The sequence below is a fragment of the Mobula hypostoma genome, chromosome 24, assembly GCF_963921235.1.
Source record: "Mobula hypostoma chromosome 24, sMobHyp1.1, whole genome shotgun sequence".
Lineage (NCBI taxonomy): Eukaryota > Metazoa > Chordata > Chondrichthyes > Myliobatiformes > Myliobatidae > Mobula > Mobula hypostoma.
In genome coordinates, this window is record NC_086120.1 from 21,199,168 (window position 1) to 21,216,573 (window position 17,406).

The 17,406-nt window shown below is 42.9% G+C and overlaps 1 protein-coding gene across 6 annotated transcripts in view; it reads left to right on the top strand.

Moving 5' to 3' along the window:
- The window catches only part of LOC134337435 (ceramide synthase 2-like), a 106,590-nt gene that overhangs the window by 84,555 nt on the left and 4,629 nt on the right, over positions 1 to 17,406 (top strand). For all 6 annotated transcript variants that reach the window (XM_063032438.1, XM_063032436.1, XM_063032439.1 and 3 more), the window contains 4 exons: positions 291 to 383; positions 2,719 to 2,847; positions 3,397 to 3,503; positions 13,276 to 13,432. In XM_063032438.1, coding sequence (XP_062888508.1) covers positions 291 to 383; positions 2,719 to 2,847; positions 3,397 to 3,503; positions 13,276 to 13,432 — 486 coding nt within the window. The remainder of the gene's footprint in view (positions 1 to 290; positions 384 to 2,718; positions 2,848 to 3,396; positions 3,504 to 13,275; positions 13,433 to 17,406) is intronic.

The following is a 17,406-nucleotide window of genomic DNA, read 5'->3' on the forward strand; positions in this document are numbered from 1 at the left end:
TGTATTAACTCTCCAACCTGTGATCAAAATCAGTTATGTTGATAAGATGCTGCTCCTGTACAGTGATCTTCAGCTTGATATTTGTGGATCAATCCCAAGCAATCATAACCTGAATGTGGTGGAATTGGTGAATTCCAGTTTCCTTGTACTTAGTGATGGCGTTTGCCATGTAATCCAAGTAAAATTATTATGGCAGCTGCCATTTCTTGCTAGTTTGTGTTCAGTCCCATTTTGTCTCATTCTCTTGCTCTTTCTCCCTCCCTCTCTCAAAACTGACATTTCTGTTTCAGGTGTTACTGCCTTCCCAGTACTGGTATTATATGGCAGAACTGGCTTTCTACTGGTCTTTGCTCTTAAGAGTCTCGTTGGACGTAAAGAGGAAGGTATGTGACCAGTTGATCCATTACTCATATTCAGTCTTGAAATCTGATAAGCTTACTATTTTGGGGTCAGTCAGCTGGTTATGTGCTGAGATGTAAATCCTGAAAATCCTGTGTGAACAGTGAATTGAAGAAGTTGGATGTGAATACAATATGTTTGTAATTGACCAGTACCTTTCAATCCATACATTGTTGTATGATACTGTTATCTTATATTCTTCCCCCCCCCACTAGATTTTTATACTAAATTTAAACAATTTTTCATTGCTTCTGTGGTGTTGGCTACTTTGGTTTTGGTTTTGCAAACATCCTATCCGTAGCCCTTTTGGAACTGAATATGTAAATTCCTCAGACCTGATGAGTTTCCATTGGGAGATCCTGCTTTCTCTGGCAGACAGAGCATAGGTGTTCAGCAAAACGATCTCCCAGTCTGCGTCAGGTCTCGCCAATATAGAGAAGGCCACATCAGGAGCACCGGACGCAGTATATCACCCCAGCCGACTCACAGGTGAAGTGTTGCCTCACTTGGAAGGACTGTCTGGGGCCCTGAATGGTAGTGAGGGAGGAAGTGTAAGGGCATGTGTAGCACTTGTTCCGCTTACAAGGATAAGTGCCAGGAGGGAGATCAGTGGGGAGGGATGGGGGGGACAAACGGACAAGGGAGTCGCGCAGGGATCGATCCCTGTGGAAAGCAGGGGGGGGGGGAGGGGAAGATGTGCTTAGTGGTGGGATCCCATTGGAGGTGGCGGAAGTTACGGAGAATTATATGTTATATGAATTATATGTTTCTCTGTCCGCCAGAGAAAGCAGGATCTCCCAGTGGCCACACATTTTAATTCCACATTCGATTCCCATTCTGATATGTCTATCCACGGCCTCCTCTACTGTAGAGATGAAGCCACACTCAGATTGGAGGAACAACACCTTATATTCCATCTGGGTAGCCTCCAACCTGATGGCATGAACATTGACTTCTCAAACTCCCGCTAATGCCCCACCTCCCCCTCGTACCCCATCTGTTTTTTATTTATATACCCACATTCTTTTTCTCTCTCCATTTTCTCCCTCTGTCCCTCTCACTATACCCCTTGCCCATCCTCTGGGCTTTCCCCCCCTCCCACTTTTCTTTCTCCCTAGGCCTCCCATATCCATGATCCTCTCATATCCCTTTCGCCAATCAACTGTCCAGCTCTTGGCTCCATCCCTCCCCCTCCTGCTTTCTCCTATCATTTGAGATCTCCCCCTCCCCCGCCCACTTTCAAATCTCTTACTAGCTCTTCTTTCAGTTAGTCCTGACGAAGGGTCTCAGCCTGAAACATCGACTGTACCTCTTCCTAGAGATGCTGCCTGGCCTGCTGCGTTCACCAGCAACTTTTATGTGTGTTGCTTGAAGTTCCAGCATCTGCACATTTCCTCGTGTTTAGCTGATATTGGGCTACTGCTGACATAATCACCAATATTTTGGCTGCACTGTAACTTCTCAGCAAACTATCACTGGTAAGATATTGGTGAGCTGAGTCTGACAAGTTGGAGCCAGGTCCAATGAGACAAGTCAGCTGTACGAGTTGGAAAACTAGGTTAGAAATAGCTTGGAACCTTAAGTATTTCTGGAACCTCAACATTTCATTTTTAAAATTCACAATGACTTTCATGAATAAAAAGACTTAAATATGTTAACATCTAAACTTAGAAGCTCTCTTTAAGTCCTAGAGACTTTCAGCAATGGGCAAGAGGATCAGTCACAACCATCCAGGTCCAAACAAGATTAAAGAGTGTAGTGGAGGTAAAAGCCACAAAGTTTGGATTTTAAAATTCTGTCTGATGCAGAAGCAAGAGAAGGTTAAAAGAAAGATACAGCTTCTAATTCTGAGAGAATGTATAGCGGGAAATACAATCAGTTTCAAATAGTCATATTTCTAATAGTTTTTCTTGACCTCATCTTATATTGAAATATTTTGATGTGACTGGGAGCTATACAAATGAAGGTGCCATAATTTAATTATAACAAATTGTTTCTTTAATGAACAGGATAGTAGCTCTCTCCTGCATTTCAACCACTTCTCTTACTTTTGAGATTTCAGTGACATGGTCCAAATCATGTGCACTTGTAATATTTCACTTTCCTGGGGATATTTTCCCCACCTATATGTGTTACTTAACCAAAATATTTGCAGAATGTTCCTATTTTCATTTTATGATTTCTACAATTATATATAGGATTGTACGTATGTATGGAATCTGAGTTAATCAATCTAATTAAACTCCTGTCCAAAAGGGCAATGTGCTCTGCTAGCACCAAGTTCTAGTTGAACTGATATTTTCTTACTGTACTTCACAGGATTTTAAGGAACAAATCATTCACCACATTGCCACAATTTTTCTTATTGGCTTTTCTTACTGTGCAAACTACATCCGGGTGGGAACCCTGGTAATGCTGGTACATGATGCATCTGATTACATAATGGAGGTGAGTTGATAATACGGAGCTGCAGAGACACTCCTATCCTACAGGTTGTAAAGGGTTTGTGTTTATTTGCCCAGAATGGATTTGTCTGAAATTTGGATGATCACTTAATAATCTTATTGTACAGGTTATAGCGAGACTATTGCAGGCATTAACAATGAATGATAGGCACAAAAATATCATGCATGGACAAAAGTATCATGCATGGAAAAGAGTAAAACACCATCCAGTACACACACAAAATGCGGGAGTTACTCTGAAGGTCAGACAGCATCTATGGAGAGGAATAAATAGTTAACATTTCTGGCCAAGATCCTTCATCAGAACCTGACCTGCTGAGTTCCTTCATCATTTTGTGTGTGTTACTCCAGATTACAGAATTTACAGAATCTCTTATGTTTATCCAGTGTGGTGGTAAACTTACTGATTGTAAAAGTGGTAGCTGTGATCATAAGTTTGATCTACGTTACCATATTGTGGAGAGTTGCATGTGTTGGGAGGAGGGAGAAACGACACAAGCTATTATTAATCACTTGATTATTAAATTTGCAGTGCGCAAAAATGTTCAACTACGCAGGATGGCGAAAGACCTGTGATATTCTGTTTGTGGTCTTTGCATTGGTCTTTTTGATAACACGACTTGTCATCTTTCCAAACATGTGAGTGTTGCTGCTTTTTAAGGGTTTTTGTGGACTGACCAATAGGGTTCAGGGTATGTATATCTGTGGGTATATTTATGGCGGGGTCTGGTAAAGCGAATTTGAGGCTATCATGCCTATGCCAGTGCTTTGAAGCAGCATTGCTGCTTATCTGGAACAGGTAGTTCAGGCATTATTTTTGCTTTTAAGTATACAATCAGCTGCCTTTGAAAATGTCTAATGAATCTGTTGCTACAGTCCTCAGGCTCATCAAACAACTGCTGTCTCATACTGGCCAATCCCAAAGTGGTGAACAGCTTTTGGATCGCTAGCATTAGGAAATACTTTCTGATCATCAAAACTGAACACATTTCTATGTTTTCCATTGTTACTTTGTCTTCACTTTGAAGTGCGCAATCTGTCTGCTTTCTGAAGCTACCTTTTTGCCATCTCTATTGGTCAATGATCTGGAGTGTGGTCAATTAATTGAGATCTTAGTTGACATACTGCTATTGTACTTCACTTGCATCATAAAGAATAGGAGGCTGAACCATAAAACAAAACTACTCAAAGCAGTTGGGATCAGGATACAAGATGAAGCTGGATGCTTGCAACTGTCTATCAGTATCCAAAAGTGTAATATCAAACTTTCCTTTTGGGTGGAAACTTGCATCCCTGTCAGCTCCTATTGAGAAATATGCCAGTCTGTATAACAAAGTACAGATCACAAGCACTACAATAGAGGATCAATCACAGGAGTCTAAATGACCGAAACAAAACCAGCTCACTGCTGCCTCTGCTATTTATATTAACTTGTTTAGAGCTGCAGAAATGGATCCCACAGGTGGAGTTCCTGAGTATCCCAGTCTATAAACTGAGCAATGCCACCCTATGGCCCTCAATGGGATAACAGCTGTGAGCCATTGAATGGATAGGACCATATTAATACTGTATACACAAGAAATTAAACCATTAATTATTACAGTATACACATAATACAGTATATTAATATACTGTATTATAGGAGATAACAGACAGAATAAGCTTGGTGACTACATTCGCTGAACTAAATTTTGAAACATAAACTTGCCTCTATTTATCTGCTGTCCTTCACCGATCAGGGACATGGAATCTCTTGGATTTTTCCACCTATAGAGAGAACTACAGCACAGAAACAGGCCTTTTGGCCAAATTAGTTTGCGCCAAAATATTATTCTGCCTAGTCCCATTGACCTGTACTTGGACCATAGCCTGCATACTCCTCCCATTCATGTACTTATCCAAACTGCTCTTCAGTATTGAAATCAAACCTGCATCCACTACTTCCACTGGTTGCATGATCCACACTCTCACCACCTTCTGAGTGAAGAAGTTCCCCTTCATGTTCCCCTTAAATATTTTACAGTTTACCCTTAATCTGTGACCTCTAGTTCCAGTCTCACCCAACCTGAGTGGAAAGAGACTGCTTGCATTTACCCTATCTATACCCCTCATTACTTTGTATACCTTTATCAAACTTCCACTTTCTCCGTATTTCGTGGAATACACTATTCAACCTTGCCCTATAACTCAGGTCCTCAAGTACCAGCAACATTCTTGTAAATTTTCTCTGCACTCTTTCAATCTTATTGATATCTTTCCTGTAGGCAGTTAACCAGAACAGCACGCAGTACTCCAAATTAGGCCTCACCAATATCTTGTATTATTTCAACATAACATCCCATCTTCTGTACTCAATACTTTGATTTATGAAGGCCAACATGCCAAAATCTCTCTTTATGACCCTATCTATACCTGTGACACCACTTTCAATAAATTATAGATCTGTGTTCCCAGATCCACACTCCTCAGCGCCCGATCAATCACCTGTGTAAGTCCTGTTCTGGTTTTTCACCCAAAGTGAAACATCTCACACACGTCTGTATTAAATTCCATCTGCTATTTTTCAGCCCATTTTTCTAGCTGGTCCAGATCCTGCTGCAAGATTGGATAGAACATAGAACATAGAACAGTACAGCACACTACAGGCCCTTCGGCCCACAATGTTGTGCCGACCTTTAAACTCTGCCTCCTATGCGGCCACTTCGGTGGTGATGTCTGTTATTTGTCAAGTAGGGGACTGTGCATAATTCTGATTTGATGGAGACAGACGTGAGAGTATGGAGGAACATCTGGAGAAACTTCTGAAATGCCCGCTTCGCTGCCGGCGTAACTGTGTGGTCCGGAATCTCCGGAGAAGGCCCCGAATCCTCGGCTTTGCTTGTGTCGGCGGCCGGGTGAGGTCAAAGGCGCTCGGCAGAGAATGGTGCTCGGGAGGCTGTATCGGAGGGGCTGGTCGGAGGCTCCAAGTTTTCGGATGGACAGACTCACTGTTGGCTGTGGTCGGGTGCTTCCAATGCATCGGCAGTTGTCGGTGCCTGGAGGTTTATGGCAGGGAGTTTCTCCTTTTGCCACCTGCTATCGGGGACTCGGGAGTTGATCGACTCAGGACTTTGAGATTTTTTTTTACCATACCCATGGTCTGTTCTTTATCAAATTATGGTATTGTTTTGCACTGCTGTAACTATATGTTATCATTATGTGGTTCTGTCAGTGTTATCTTTGGTTTGTCCTGTTTTTCTGCGACATCACTCTGGAAAAACATTGTATCATTTCTTAATGCATGCATGCATTTCTAAATGACAATGAATGAGGACTGAGTGTTCTCATAATCTAATATAACCCTCCACCTTAAATTCCTCCATATACCTGTCCAGTAGTCTCTTAATTTTCACTAGTGTATCTGCCTCCACCACTGACTCAGGCAATGCATTCCACGCACCAACCACTCTCTGAGTAAAAAACCTTCTTCTAATATCCCCCTTGAACTTCCCACCCATTACCTTAAAGCCATGTCCTCTTGTATTGAGCAGTGGTGCCCTGGGGAAGAGGCGCTGGCTGTCCACTCTATCTATTCCACTTAATATCTTGTATACCTCTATCATGTCTCCTCTCATCCTCCTCCTCTCCAAAGAGTAAAGCCCTAGCTCCCTTAATCTCTGATCATAATGCATACTCTCTAAACCAGGCAGCATCCTGGTAAATCTCCTCTGTACCCTTTCCAGTGCTTCCACATCCTTCCTATAGTGAGGCGACCAGAACTGGACACAGTACTCCAAGTGTGGCCTAACCAGAGTTTTATAGAGCTGCATCATTACCTCACGACTCTTAAACTCTATCCCTCGACTTATGAAAGCTAACACTCCATATGCTTTCTTAACTACCCCATCTATCTGTGAGGCAACTTTCAGGGATCTGTGGACATGTACCCCCAGATCCCTTTGCTCCTCCATACTTCCAAGTATTCTGCCATTTACTTTGTACTTTGCATTGGAGTTTGTCCTTCCAAAGTGTTCCACCTCACACTTCTCCGGGTTGAACTCCATCTGCCACTTCTCAGCCCACTTCTGCATCCTATCAATGTCTCTCTGCAATCTTTGACAATCCTCTACACTATCTACACCACCACCAACCTTTGTGTCGTCTGCAAACTTGCCAACCCACCCTTCTACCCCCACATCCAGGTCGTTAATAAAAATCACGAAAAGTAGAGGTCCCAGAACCGATCCTTGTGGGACACCACTAGTCACAACCCTCCAATCCGACTGTACTCTCTCCACCACGACCCTCTGCTTTCTGCAGGCAAGCCAATTCTGAATCCACCTGGCCGAACTTCTCTGGATCCCATGCCTTCCGACTTTCTGAATAAGCCTACCATGTGGAACCTTGTCAAATGCCTTATTAAAATCCATGTAGATCACATCCACTGCACTACCCTCATCTATATGCCTGGTCACCTCCTCAAAGAACTCTATCAGGCTTGTTAGACATGATCTGCCCTTCACAAAGCCATGCTGACTGTCCCTTATCAGACCATGATTCTCTAAATGCCCATAGATCCTATCTCTAAGAATCTTTTCCAACAGCTTTCCCACCACAGACGTAAGGCTCACTGGTCTATAATTATCGGACTATCCCTACTACCTTTTTTGAACAAAGGGACAACATTCGCCTCCCTCCAATCCTCCGATACCATTCCCATGGACAACGAGGACATAAAGATCCTAGCCAGAGGCTCAGCAATCTCTTCCCTTGCCTCGTGGAGCAGCCTGGGGAATATTCTGTCAGGCTCCGGGGACTTATCTGTCCTAATGTATTTTAACAACTCCGACACCTCCTCTCCCTTAATATCAACATGCTCCAGAACATCAACCTCACTCATATTGTCCTCACCATCAAGTTCCCTCTCATTGGTGAATACCGAAGAGAAGTATTCATTAAGGACCTCGCTCACTTCCACAGCCTCCAGGCATATCTTCCCACCTTTATCTCTAATCGGTCCTATCTTCACTCCTGTCATCCTTTTGTTCTTCACATAATTGAAGAATGCCTTGAGATTTTCCTTTACCCTACTCACCAAGGCCTTCTCATGCCCCCTTCTTGCTCTCCTCAGCCCCTTCTTAAGCTTCTTTCTTGCTACCCTATATTCCTCAATAGACCCATCTGATCCTTGCTTCCTAAACCTCATGTATGCTGCCTTCTTCCGCCTGACTAGATTTTCCACCTCACTTGTCACCCATGGTTCCTTCACCCTACCATTCTTTATCTTCCTCACCGGGACAAATTTATCCCTAACATCCTGCAAGAGATCCCTAAACATCGACCACATGTCCATAGCACATTTCCCTGCAAAAGCATCATCCCAATTCACACCCGCAAGTTCTAGCCTTATAGCCTCATAGCCTCATAATTTGCCCTTCCCTAATTAAAGATGTTCCTTTCCTCTCTGATTCTGTCCTTTTCCATGATAATGGTAAAGGTCAGGGAGTGGTGGTCACTGTCCCTCAGATGCTCACCCACTGAGAGATCTGTGACCTGACCTGGTTTGTTACCTAATACTAGATCTAGTATGGCGTTCCCCCAGTCGGCCTGTCAACATACTGTGATAGGAATCCGTCCTGGACACATTTAACAAACTCTTCCCCGTCTAAACCCTTGGAACTAATCAGGTGCCAATCAATATTAGGGAAGTTAAAGTCACCCATGATAACAACCCTGTTAATTTTGCACCTTTCCAAATCTGCCTCCCGGTCTGCTCATCTATATCTCTGCTGTTAACAGGGGGCCTGTATAATACTCCCAATAGAGTAACTGCTCCCTTCCTGTTCCTGACTTCTACCCATACTGACTCAAAAGAGGATCCTGCTACATTATCCACCCTTTCTGTAGCTGTAATTGTATCCCTGACCAGTAATGCCACCCCTCCTCCCCTTTCCCCCCCTCTCTATCCCTTTTAAAGCACTGAAATGTGGGAATATTGAGAATCCATTCCTGCCCTGGTGCCAGCCAAGTCTCTGTAATAGCCACTACACCATAATTCCATGTATGTATCCAAGCTCTCAGTTTATCACCTTTGTTCCTGATGCGTCTTGCATTGAAGTATACGCACTTTAGCCCTTCTACCTTTACAACCTTTATTCTGTTTCCCTTTCCTCAAAGCCTCTCTATATGTTAGATCTGGCTTTACTCCATGTACTATACTTGCAGTTCTCTCATGACCCTTATCCTCCTCCACTTCACTATCTGCTCTAACACTCTGGTTCCCCTCCCCCTGCAAATCTGGTTTAAACCCCCCGGAGCAGCACTAGCAAACTTTCCTTCAAGGATGTTCGTCCCCCTCCAGTTCAGGTGCAACCCGCCCCGTCAGAACAGGTCCCACCTTCCCTGAAACAAGGCCCAATTGTCCAAAAACATGAAGCCCTCCCTCCTGCACCAACTCCTTAGCCACGTACTTAGCTGCATTATCTTCCTATTTCCAGCCTCACTAGCACGTGGCACGGGTAGCAATCCTGAGATTGCAACCCTAGAGGTCCTGTCCTTCAACTTTGCACCTAACTCCCTAAATTCTTTTTGCATGACCTCCTCCTTCTTCTTATCCATGTCATTGGTCCCTACATGGATCACGACATCTGGCTGCTCACCCTCCCTCTTGAGAATATCGAGAACTCGATCTGAGATATCGCGGACCCTGGCACCAGTGAGGCAAGACCACCCGGGATTCTCGATAGCCTTCCTTGCTGTCCACTACGCCCCCAATCTTCGTGTACTCAACAAATTTGCTGATCCAGTTTGTCACATTATCATCTAGAATGTTGAAGTAGATGCCAAACAACAACAAACCCAGCACCAATTTCTGCGGAGCACCACTAGTTACAGGCCTCCAGTCAGAGAGGCAACCATCTACTACCACTCTCTGGCTTTACCCTCAAAGGCAATGTTAAATCCAATTTACTATCTCACCCTGAATTTAAAGCAACTGAACCTTCTTGACCAACCTCCCATGCGGGACTTTGTCAGTCCTTGCTAAAGTCCATGTAAACAACATCCACTACCTTTCCTTCATCAACTTTCATGGTAACCTCCTTGAAAAACTCTATTTAAGATTGGTTAGATGTGACCTACCACACACAAGGCCATGCTGACTATCCCTAATCAGGCCCTGTCTTTCAAATACTTATAAATCAGTCTCTCAGAATACCTTCTAATAAGTTACCCTCTGGTGATGTCAGATTCACTGGCCTATAATTTCCTGGCTTATTCTTAGAGCCTTTCTTAAACAACAGAAGAACATAAGCTCTCCTCCAATCCTCCAGCACCTCATCCATGGCTAAGGACATTTTAAATATCTCTGCAAGGAAACCTGCAGTTTCTACACTGTCCTCCCACAAGGACTGAGGAGACACCTTGTCAGGCTCTGGGGATTTATCCATCCTAATTTGCCTCAAGACAAGCAAGTACTTCCTCCTCTGTGATCCATATGTGGTACATGACCTCCCTACTATTTTGCCTTAGTTCTATATAATCTGTGTCCATCTTCAGAGTAAATGCAAAAAATCCATTTAAGATCACCCCCATCTCTTTTGGCTCCATGCATGGATAACATACTGATCTTTAAGATGACCAACTTTGTCACTTGTTATCCTTTTGCTCTTAATATACATGTAGAAGGCCTTGGTATTCTTCTTCACCTTGTCTACAAGAACAACCTCATGTCTTCTTTGAGTCCTGATTTCCCTCTTGTGTATTCTCTTCCATTTTTCATACTCAAGTGCCTCATTTGTTTCTTGCTGCCTATAACTGCTATGCATCTCCTCCTTCTTAACTAGGGCCTCAATGTCTCTCAAAAAACAAGGTTCACCAAATCTGTTAGCCTTCCCTTTTATCCTGACAGGAACATTAAAAAACTGTACTCTCAACTTCACTTTTGAAGGCCTCCCATTTACCAAACACACTTTTGCCAGAAAACAACCTGTCCCAATTCATACTTGCCAGATCCTTCCTGATGCTATCAAAATTGGTCTTTTTCCAATTTGGAATCTCAACCTAAGGACCAGACCTATCCTTCTACATAATTATCTTGAAACTAATAAAATTATGATTACTAAATCTAAAGCATTCCCCTACACACACTAATGTCACTTGCCCTGGCTCATTCTCTAATAGGAGATCCAGTATTGCGCTCCCTTTCACTGGGAACTCTATATTGATTAAAGAAACTTCCCTGAACACATTTGACACATTCTACCCCATCCAGCCCTTTGAAAGCATGGGAGTCCCAGTCAATCTGTGGAAAATTAAAATCAGCTTTTATCACAACCTCGTGTCTCTTGCAACAGTCTGCAATCACTACAGATTTGCTCCTCTAAATTCCACTGACTATAAATAGTCCCATTAATGTGATCATCCCTTCTTATTCCTCAATTCCACTCACGTAGCCTCAGTAAACGAGCCCTTTGGTCTGAGCAGTGCCATGACATTTTACCTGATCAGTAATTCCACCCCTCTCCCTAATTAAAGCAGGAACAGTGGAATTACTCCTACTCTATCATGTCTAAAACGATGGAACCCCAGAACACTGAGCTGCCAGTACTGCCCCTTGTGCAACCAAGACTCACTAATGGCAACAATGTCATAATCCCACGTGCTGATCCTTGCTCTAAGCTCATCCACCTTACCTATAATACTCATTGCATTGAAATAGACAGAACTCAGAACATTAAGTCTCACCATGCTTGAGGTTTTGATTCCTGTGTTTCTGTACATAGGCTTAACAACATCATTACCCACAACTACTCCACTATTTGTCCTGGCACTCTGGTTCCAATGACCCTGAAACTTTGTTTTAACCCCTCCCCCAGCCAGGATATTAGTCCCTCTCTACTTTGGTGCAAACTGTATAGGCCCCACCTTCCCTGGAAGAGAGCCCAACAAAGCCCTTCCCTCTGCACTGTCTCCTTAGCCATGTATTATCTTCCTATTTCTGGCCTCTAGCAATGGGTAGCAATCCTGAAATCACAGCCCTGAAGGTCTGTCCTTTAATTTGGCACATAACTGTCTGAACTGACTTAGTGGGACTTTGTCACCATTCCTACCTATCTGTTCTCCTATTTAAGGGCTTCCCAACCTCGTTGATACCATGGACCCCTACCATTAACTAAAGGATCCATGGACCCCAAGCTGGGAACCCTTGCAGTTTAACCAATGCCACCCCTATTACTCCAGCTTGCTTCTTGTCCTCCTTTCCCTTCGGAGCCACAGAGCCATATTCAGTGCTAGAGACCTGACCACTGTGGCTTTCCTCTGCCAGGTCATTTCTCTTCCCCCCCCCCCCCCCAACAAAAACAGTATCCAAAATGGTATACTTGTTATTGAGGGGAATGGGTCAGGGGCAGCACTCGCTGCATATCCCTTTTCCCCTTCCTCATGGTCACCCAGCTACCTGCATCTCACATATAACTACCTCCCTGTATCACCTGTAAATCAATCCCAAAAGCCTCCCAAATGATCCGGAGTTGCTTCAGCTCCATTTCCCTAATGTGATCTGTAAGAAGCTGCAGTTGAATGCAGTTCTTGCAAGAATAGTCTTCAGGGACACCTGATGTCTTCCTGTTTTCCCACATTTCCAAGAGGAGCATTCCACTATCTTGTCTGGAATTCCCACTGTTCTAACTTTGCAGGGGGAAAAAAACTTGGTTAAAACCTACCTACAGCCTCCACCTCTCTTTGCCTCTTGAGCCAAAGCCTCTGCATTCTAACATTGTCCCACTCAAACAATGACTGCTCTGCTTAAACCTAACTTTTTATTGGCTCTTTCCAAGTGCTGAATTATCTAGCAATCTCAAGCATGCAGAATGTCTCGACTGACTCCGTTCACTTTTTTTCAAATCTTGCTCTCAATGCACAAGCCAACAGCTCCTCACACAGCCTTTCCTTGGGTCCTGCAGATGCACCAACTCCAATGATGAGGTTATATTGCAAATGTTCAACAGAACTAAATGACTGAAAGCAGCAGTGGGTTTATCTTAATGATGTGTTCCTATTGCTTCTAGTTAACTTGGTCCTTTAACATGGCATCATTTTGATATCAGGCTGTGGGAAGTTTGAGAGGAACTGTAAGACCAATCATATCTATCCTAGATAAGTGCATGTTCTTGGTTATGCTGCAGAATGCTCATGACCTTTGAAGTGACCTTCCCACACCCCACCATCTCCTCAGTACACTTTCCCACCTCTTCTGTTATTAGAGCTGTGGAGTTATTAAGATGAGAACAACTGTATACCAATGCATGAATGACAATACTACACATATGAGAACTAGGAATTATGAAACTTTGAAGGTGAATAGGGAAGATCTTACTCAATTTTGTATATTGCCATCTAGCTTCACTAACCATGTGACATTTTTCATCTGCAGGGTAATCTACACTACATTCTACTACTCCATGGAGATTTTTCAGCCCTTCTTTGGTTACTACTTTTTCAATCTTCTCCTGATGGTTCTGCAGGTTTTGCACATATTTTGGGCCTATCTCATCCTAAAAATGGCAGTGAAGTTTGTGTTTGTTGGAAAGGTAAGAACTTGCTTTTCAGATGAGGCAGATATAATGTGCTAAAGATGTAATGTACATCACCAAGGTTGAGTAGTTTGAGTCAATTTCATAACTAATTCATGTACTCCCCCTAAAAGCCTCGGTTGATCATAAAATCAAGCCAATAAGTTTGGGAAAGGAGTTAAATGCCTTTGAAAATCTATGCTTTGAGTAAATTGCCATTTTTTGTTTTAAATGTTTTGATCACTGATATAAAACAGTTGATTAATGCAAAGCCCAGATGAAGAATCATTCAATAGACAATAGGTGCAGGAGTAGGCCATTCGGCCCTTCGAGCCAGCACCACCATTCACTGTGATCATAGCTGATCATCCACAATCAGTACCCTGTTCCTGCATTATCCCCATATCCCTTGACTCCACTATCATTAAGAGTTCTATCTAACTCTTTCTTGAAAGCATCCAGAGACTTGGCCTCCACTGCCTTCTGAGGCACAGCATTCCACAGATCCACAACTCTCTGGGTGAAAAAGTTTTTCCTCAACTCCGTTCTAAATGGCCTACCCCTCATTCTCAAATTGTGGCCTCTGGTTCTGGACTCCCCCAACATTGGGAACATGTTTCCTGCCTCTAGCGTGTCCAATCCCTTAATAATCTAATATGTTTCAATCAGATCCCCTCTCATCCTTCTAATTCCTAGTGTATACAAGCCCAGTCGCTCCAATCTTTCAACATATGTCGGTCCCACCATCCCAGGAATTAACCTTGTGAACCTCTGCTGCACTCCCTCAATAGCAAGAATGTCCTTCCTCAAATTTGGAGACCAAAACTGTACACAATACTCCAGGTGTGGTCTCACCAGGACCCTGTACAACTGCAGAAGGACCTCTTTGCTCCTATACTCAACTCCCCTTCCTGTTCTTGCCACCAAAGTGGATAACCTCACATTTATCCACATTAAACTGCATCTGCCATGCACCCGCCCACTCACTCAACCTGTCTAAGTCATCCTGCATTATCACGTCCTCCGCACATTTCACACTGCCACCCAGCTTTGTGTCATCTGCAAATTTGCTAATGTTACTTTTAATCCCTTCATCTAAATCATTAATGTATATTGTAAATAGCTGCGGTCCCAGCACCGAGCCTTGCGGTACCCCACTAGCCACCACCTGCCATTCTGAAAGGGACCCGTTAATCCCTATTCTTTGTTTCCTGTCTGCCAACCAATTTTTTACCCATGTCAGTACCCTACCCCCAATACCATGTGCTCTAATTTTGCCCACTAATCTCCTGTGTGGGACCTTATCAAAGGCTTTCTGAAAGTCCAGGTACACTACATCCACTGGCTCTCCCTTGTCCATTTTCATAGTTACATCCTCAAAAAATTCCAGAAGATTAGTCAAGCATGATTCCCCCTTCGTAAATCCATGCTGACTCAGACCAATCCTGTTACTGCTATCCAAATGTGCCGCTATTTCATCCTTTATAACTGACTCCAGCATCTATGAACAGAGCCAGGATCTATGATGAACTGATGAGGGCAGATCACTCATTCTAAATTTAGGAAACTAAATAATTTTTGAGCATTTTGCATATGAATATTTGACACAATTATTTTTCTCTCTCTGTCCCATGAAGAGGCCTTCATCTCTTTGTAAAAACCTCAAATTTAGATTGTACCCCTGGTGCAGCATTTTCAAACTGCAATGCTTTGTGGGCATGCTATGTTGGCACCAGAATATGCGGCAACACATGTGGGCTGCCCACAGAATAACCTTGGGTGTGCTGGTTGTTAACTCAAAACTATACATTTCATTGTATATTTCGATGTACATGTGATAAATATGAATTTGAGATTAATGAATGGATATCAAGTAATGGTAAATTTGAGTTACAAATTTGATCATGAAATAACGGCCACTTTATCACTTTCTGATTCTCAGAACTTGGCATCTAAATAATGCCTTTTCACAACATGATAAAATTAAATGAGCTAATGAATTAAAACCTCATTGTGCACAACTAGTTTTAGAGGCATAGAATGATAGAAAACTACAGCACAGAAATTGGCCCTTTGGCCCATCTAGTCCATGCCGTACCAATTAAACTGTCTACTCTGATCGACCTGCACCGGAACCGTAGATCTCAATATCCTTGCCATCCATGTACCTATCCAAACTTCTCCTAAACATTGAAATCGAGTTCACATACACTACTTGTTCCACACTCTCATGACCCTCTGAATGAAGAAGTTTCCCCTGATGTTCCCCTTAAAATTTTCACCTTTCATCCTTGATCCATAACCTCTAGTTGTAGTCTCACCCAAATTCAGTGGAAAAAGCCTGCTTGTGTTTACCCTGTCTATACCCTTCATAATTTTGTATAGCTCTATCAATCGCCTCAGTGTTCTATATTCCAAAGAATAAAGTCCTAACCTATTCAATCTTTCCATATAACACAGGCCCTCCAGGCCTGGCAACATCCTTGTATATTTTCTCTGTACTCTTGAAACCTCGTTTACATCTTTTGGAGTTTGCATACTCCAAATTCGGCCTCACCAATGTCTTATACAACTTCAGCATAACATCCCATCTCCTGTACTCAATACTTTGATTTACGAAGGCCAATGTGCCAAAAGCTTTCTTTACAACCCTATCAATCTGTTATGCTGCTTTCAATGAATTATGAATCTGTATTCCCAGATTCCTTTATTCTACCACACTCTTCAGTGCCCTACCATTCACTGTGTAACACCTACACTGGTAAGCCCTAACGAAGTGTAATACCTTGCACTTGTCTATATTAAATTCCATCTGCCATTTTTCAGCTCATTCTTCCAGCTGATCCAGATCTCACTGCAAGCCATGACAATCTTCTTCGCTATTCACTACACCCCTAATCTTGGTGTCATCTGCAAATTTGCTGATCTAGTTAACCACATTATCATCCAGATCTTGATATAGATGAGAAACAACGGACCCAGCACCAATCTCTGCAGCACTCCACTAGTCACTCCAGTCAGAGAGGCAACCATATACTACCGCTCTGACTTGGCCCACAAAGCCAATGTTTAATCCAATTTACTACCTCATCTTCAACGCCGAGATACTTAACTTTCTTGACCAACCTCCCATGCAAGACCTAGTCAAATGCCTTGCTAAAGTCCATGTAGACAACATCTACTGCCTTGCTTTCATCAACGTTCCTGGTAATTTCCTCAAGAAACTCTGTAAGGTTGGGTAGGCATGACCTACCATGCACAAGGCCATGCTGACTATCCCTAATCAGGCCATGTTTATCCAAATACTCATATCTGGTCCCTTAGAATATCATCCAAGAACTTCCCACCACTGATGTCAGGCTCACTGGACTATAATTTCCTGGTTTATTTTTAGAGCCTTTCTTAACCAGTGGAACAACATTAGCTAATCTCCAATACTCTAGCACTTCACCTGTCGCTAAGGATGATTTAAGTATCTCTGCTAGGGCCCTGGCAATTTCTGCACTTGCCTCCCATAGGGTCCGAGGGAACACCTTGTAAGCCCTGGGGATTTATCCACCCTAATTTGGCTCAAGACAGCAAACACTCCCTCCTCAATAACTAGTATAGAGTGCATAAAGTTGATGAAATTTGACCTTATAGACTCCCTGTGACTGTCCCTGAGTAAATGCAGATGCAAAAAACGCTTTTAAGATCTCCTCCCATCTCTTCTGGTTCCATGCATTGATTACCATTCTAATCTTCCAGAGAACCAATTTTGCCCCTTGCAATCCTTTTGTTTTTAACCTATTTGTAGAATCCCCTAGGATTTTCCTTCTCCTTGTCTGCTAAGGCAACCTCATGCCACCTTTTAGTCCTCCCGATTTCTTTCTTATTTCTTGTACTCCATAAGCACCTCGTTTGTTCCTACCTGTCTATACCTGCAATGTACCTCCTTTTTTTTCTTAACCAATATCTCTTGAAAACCAAGGTTTCCTACACCTGTCATCTTT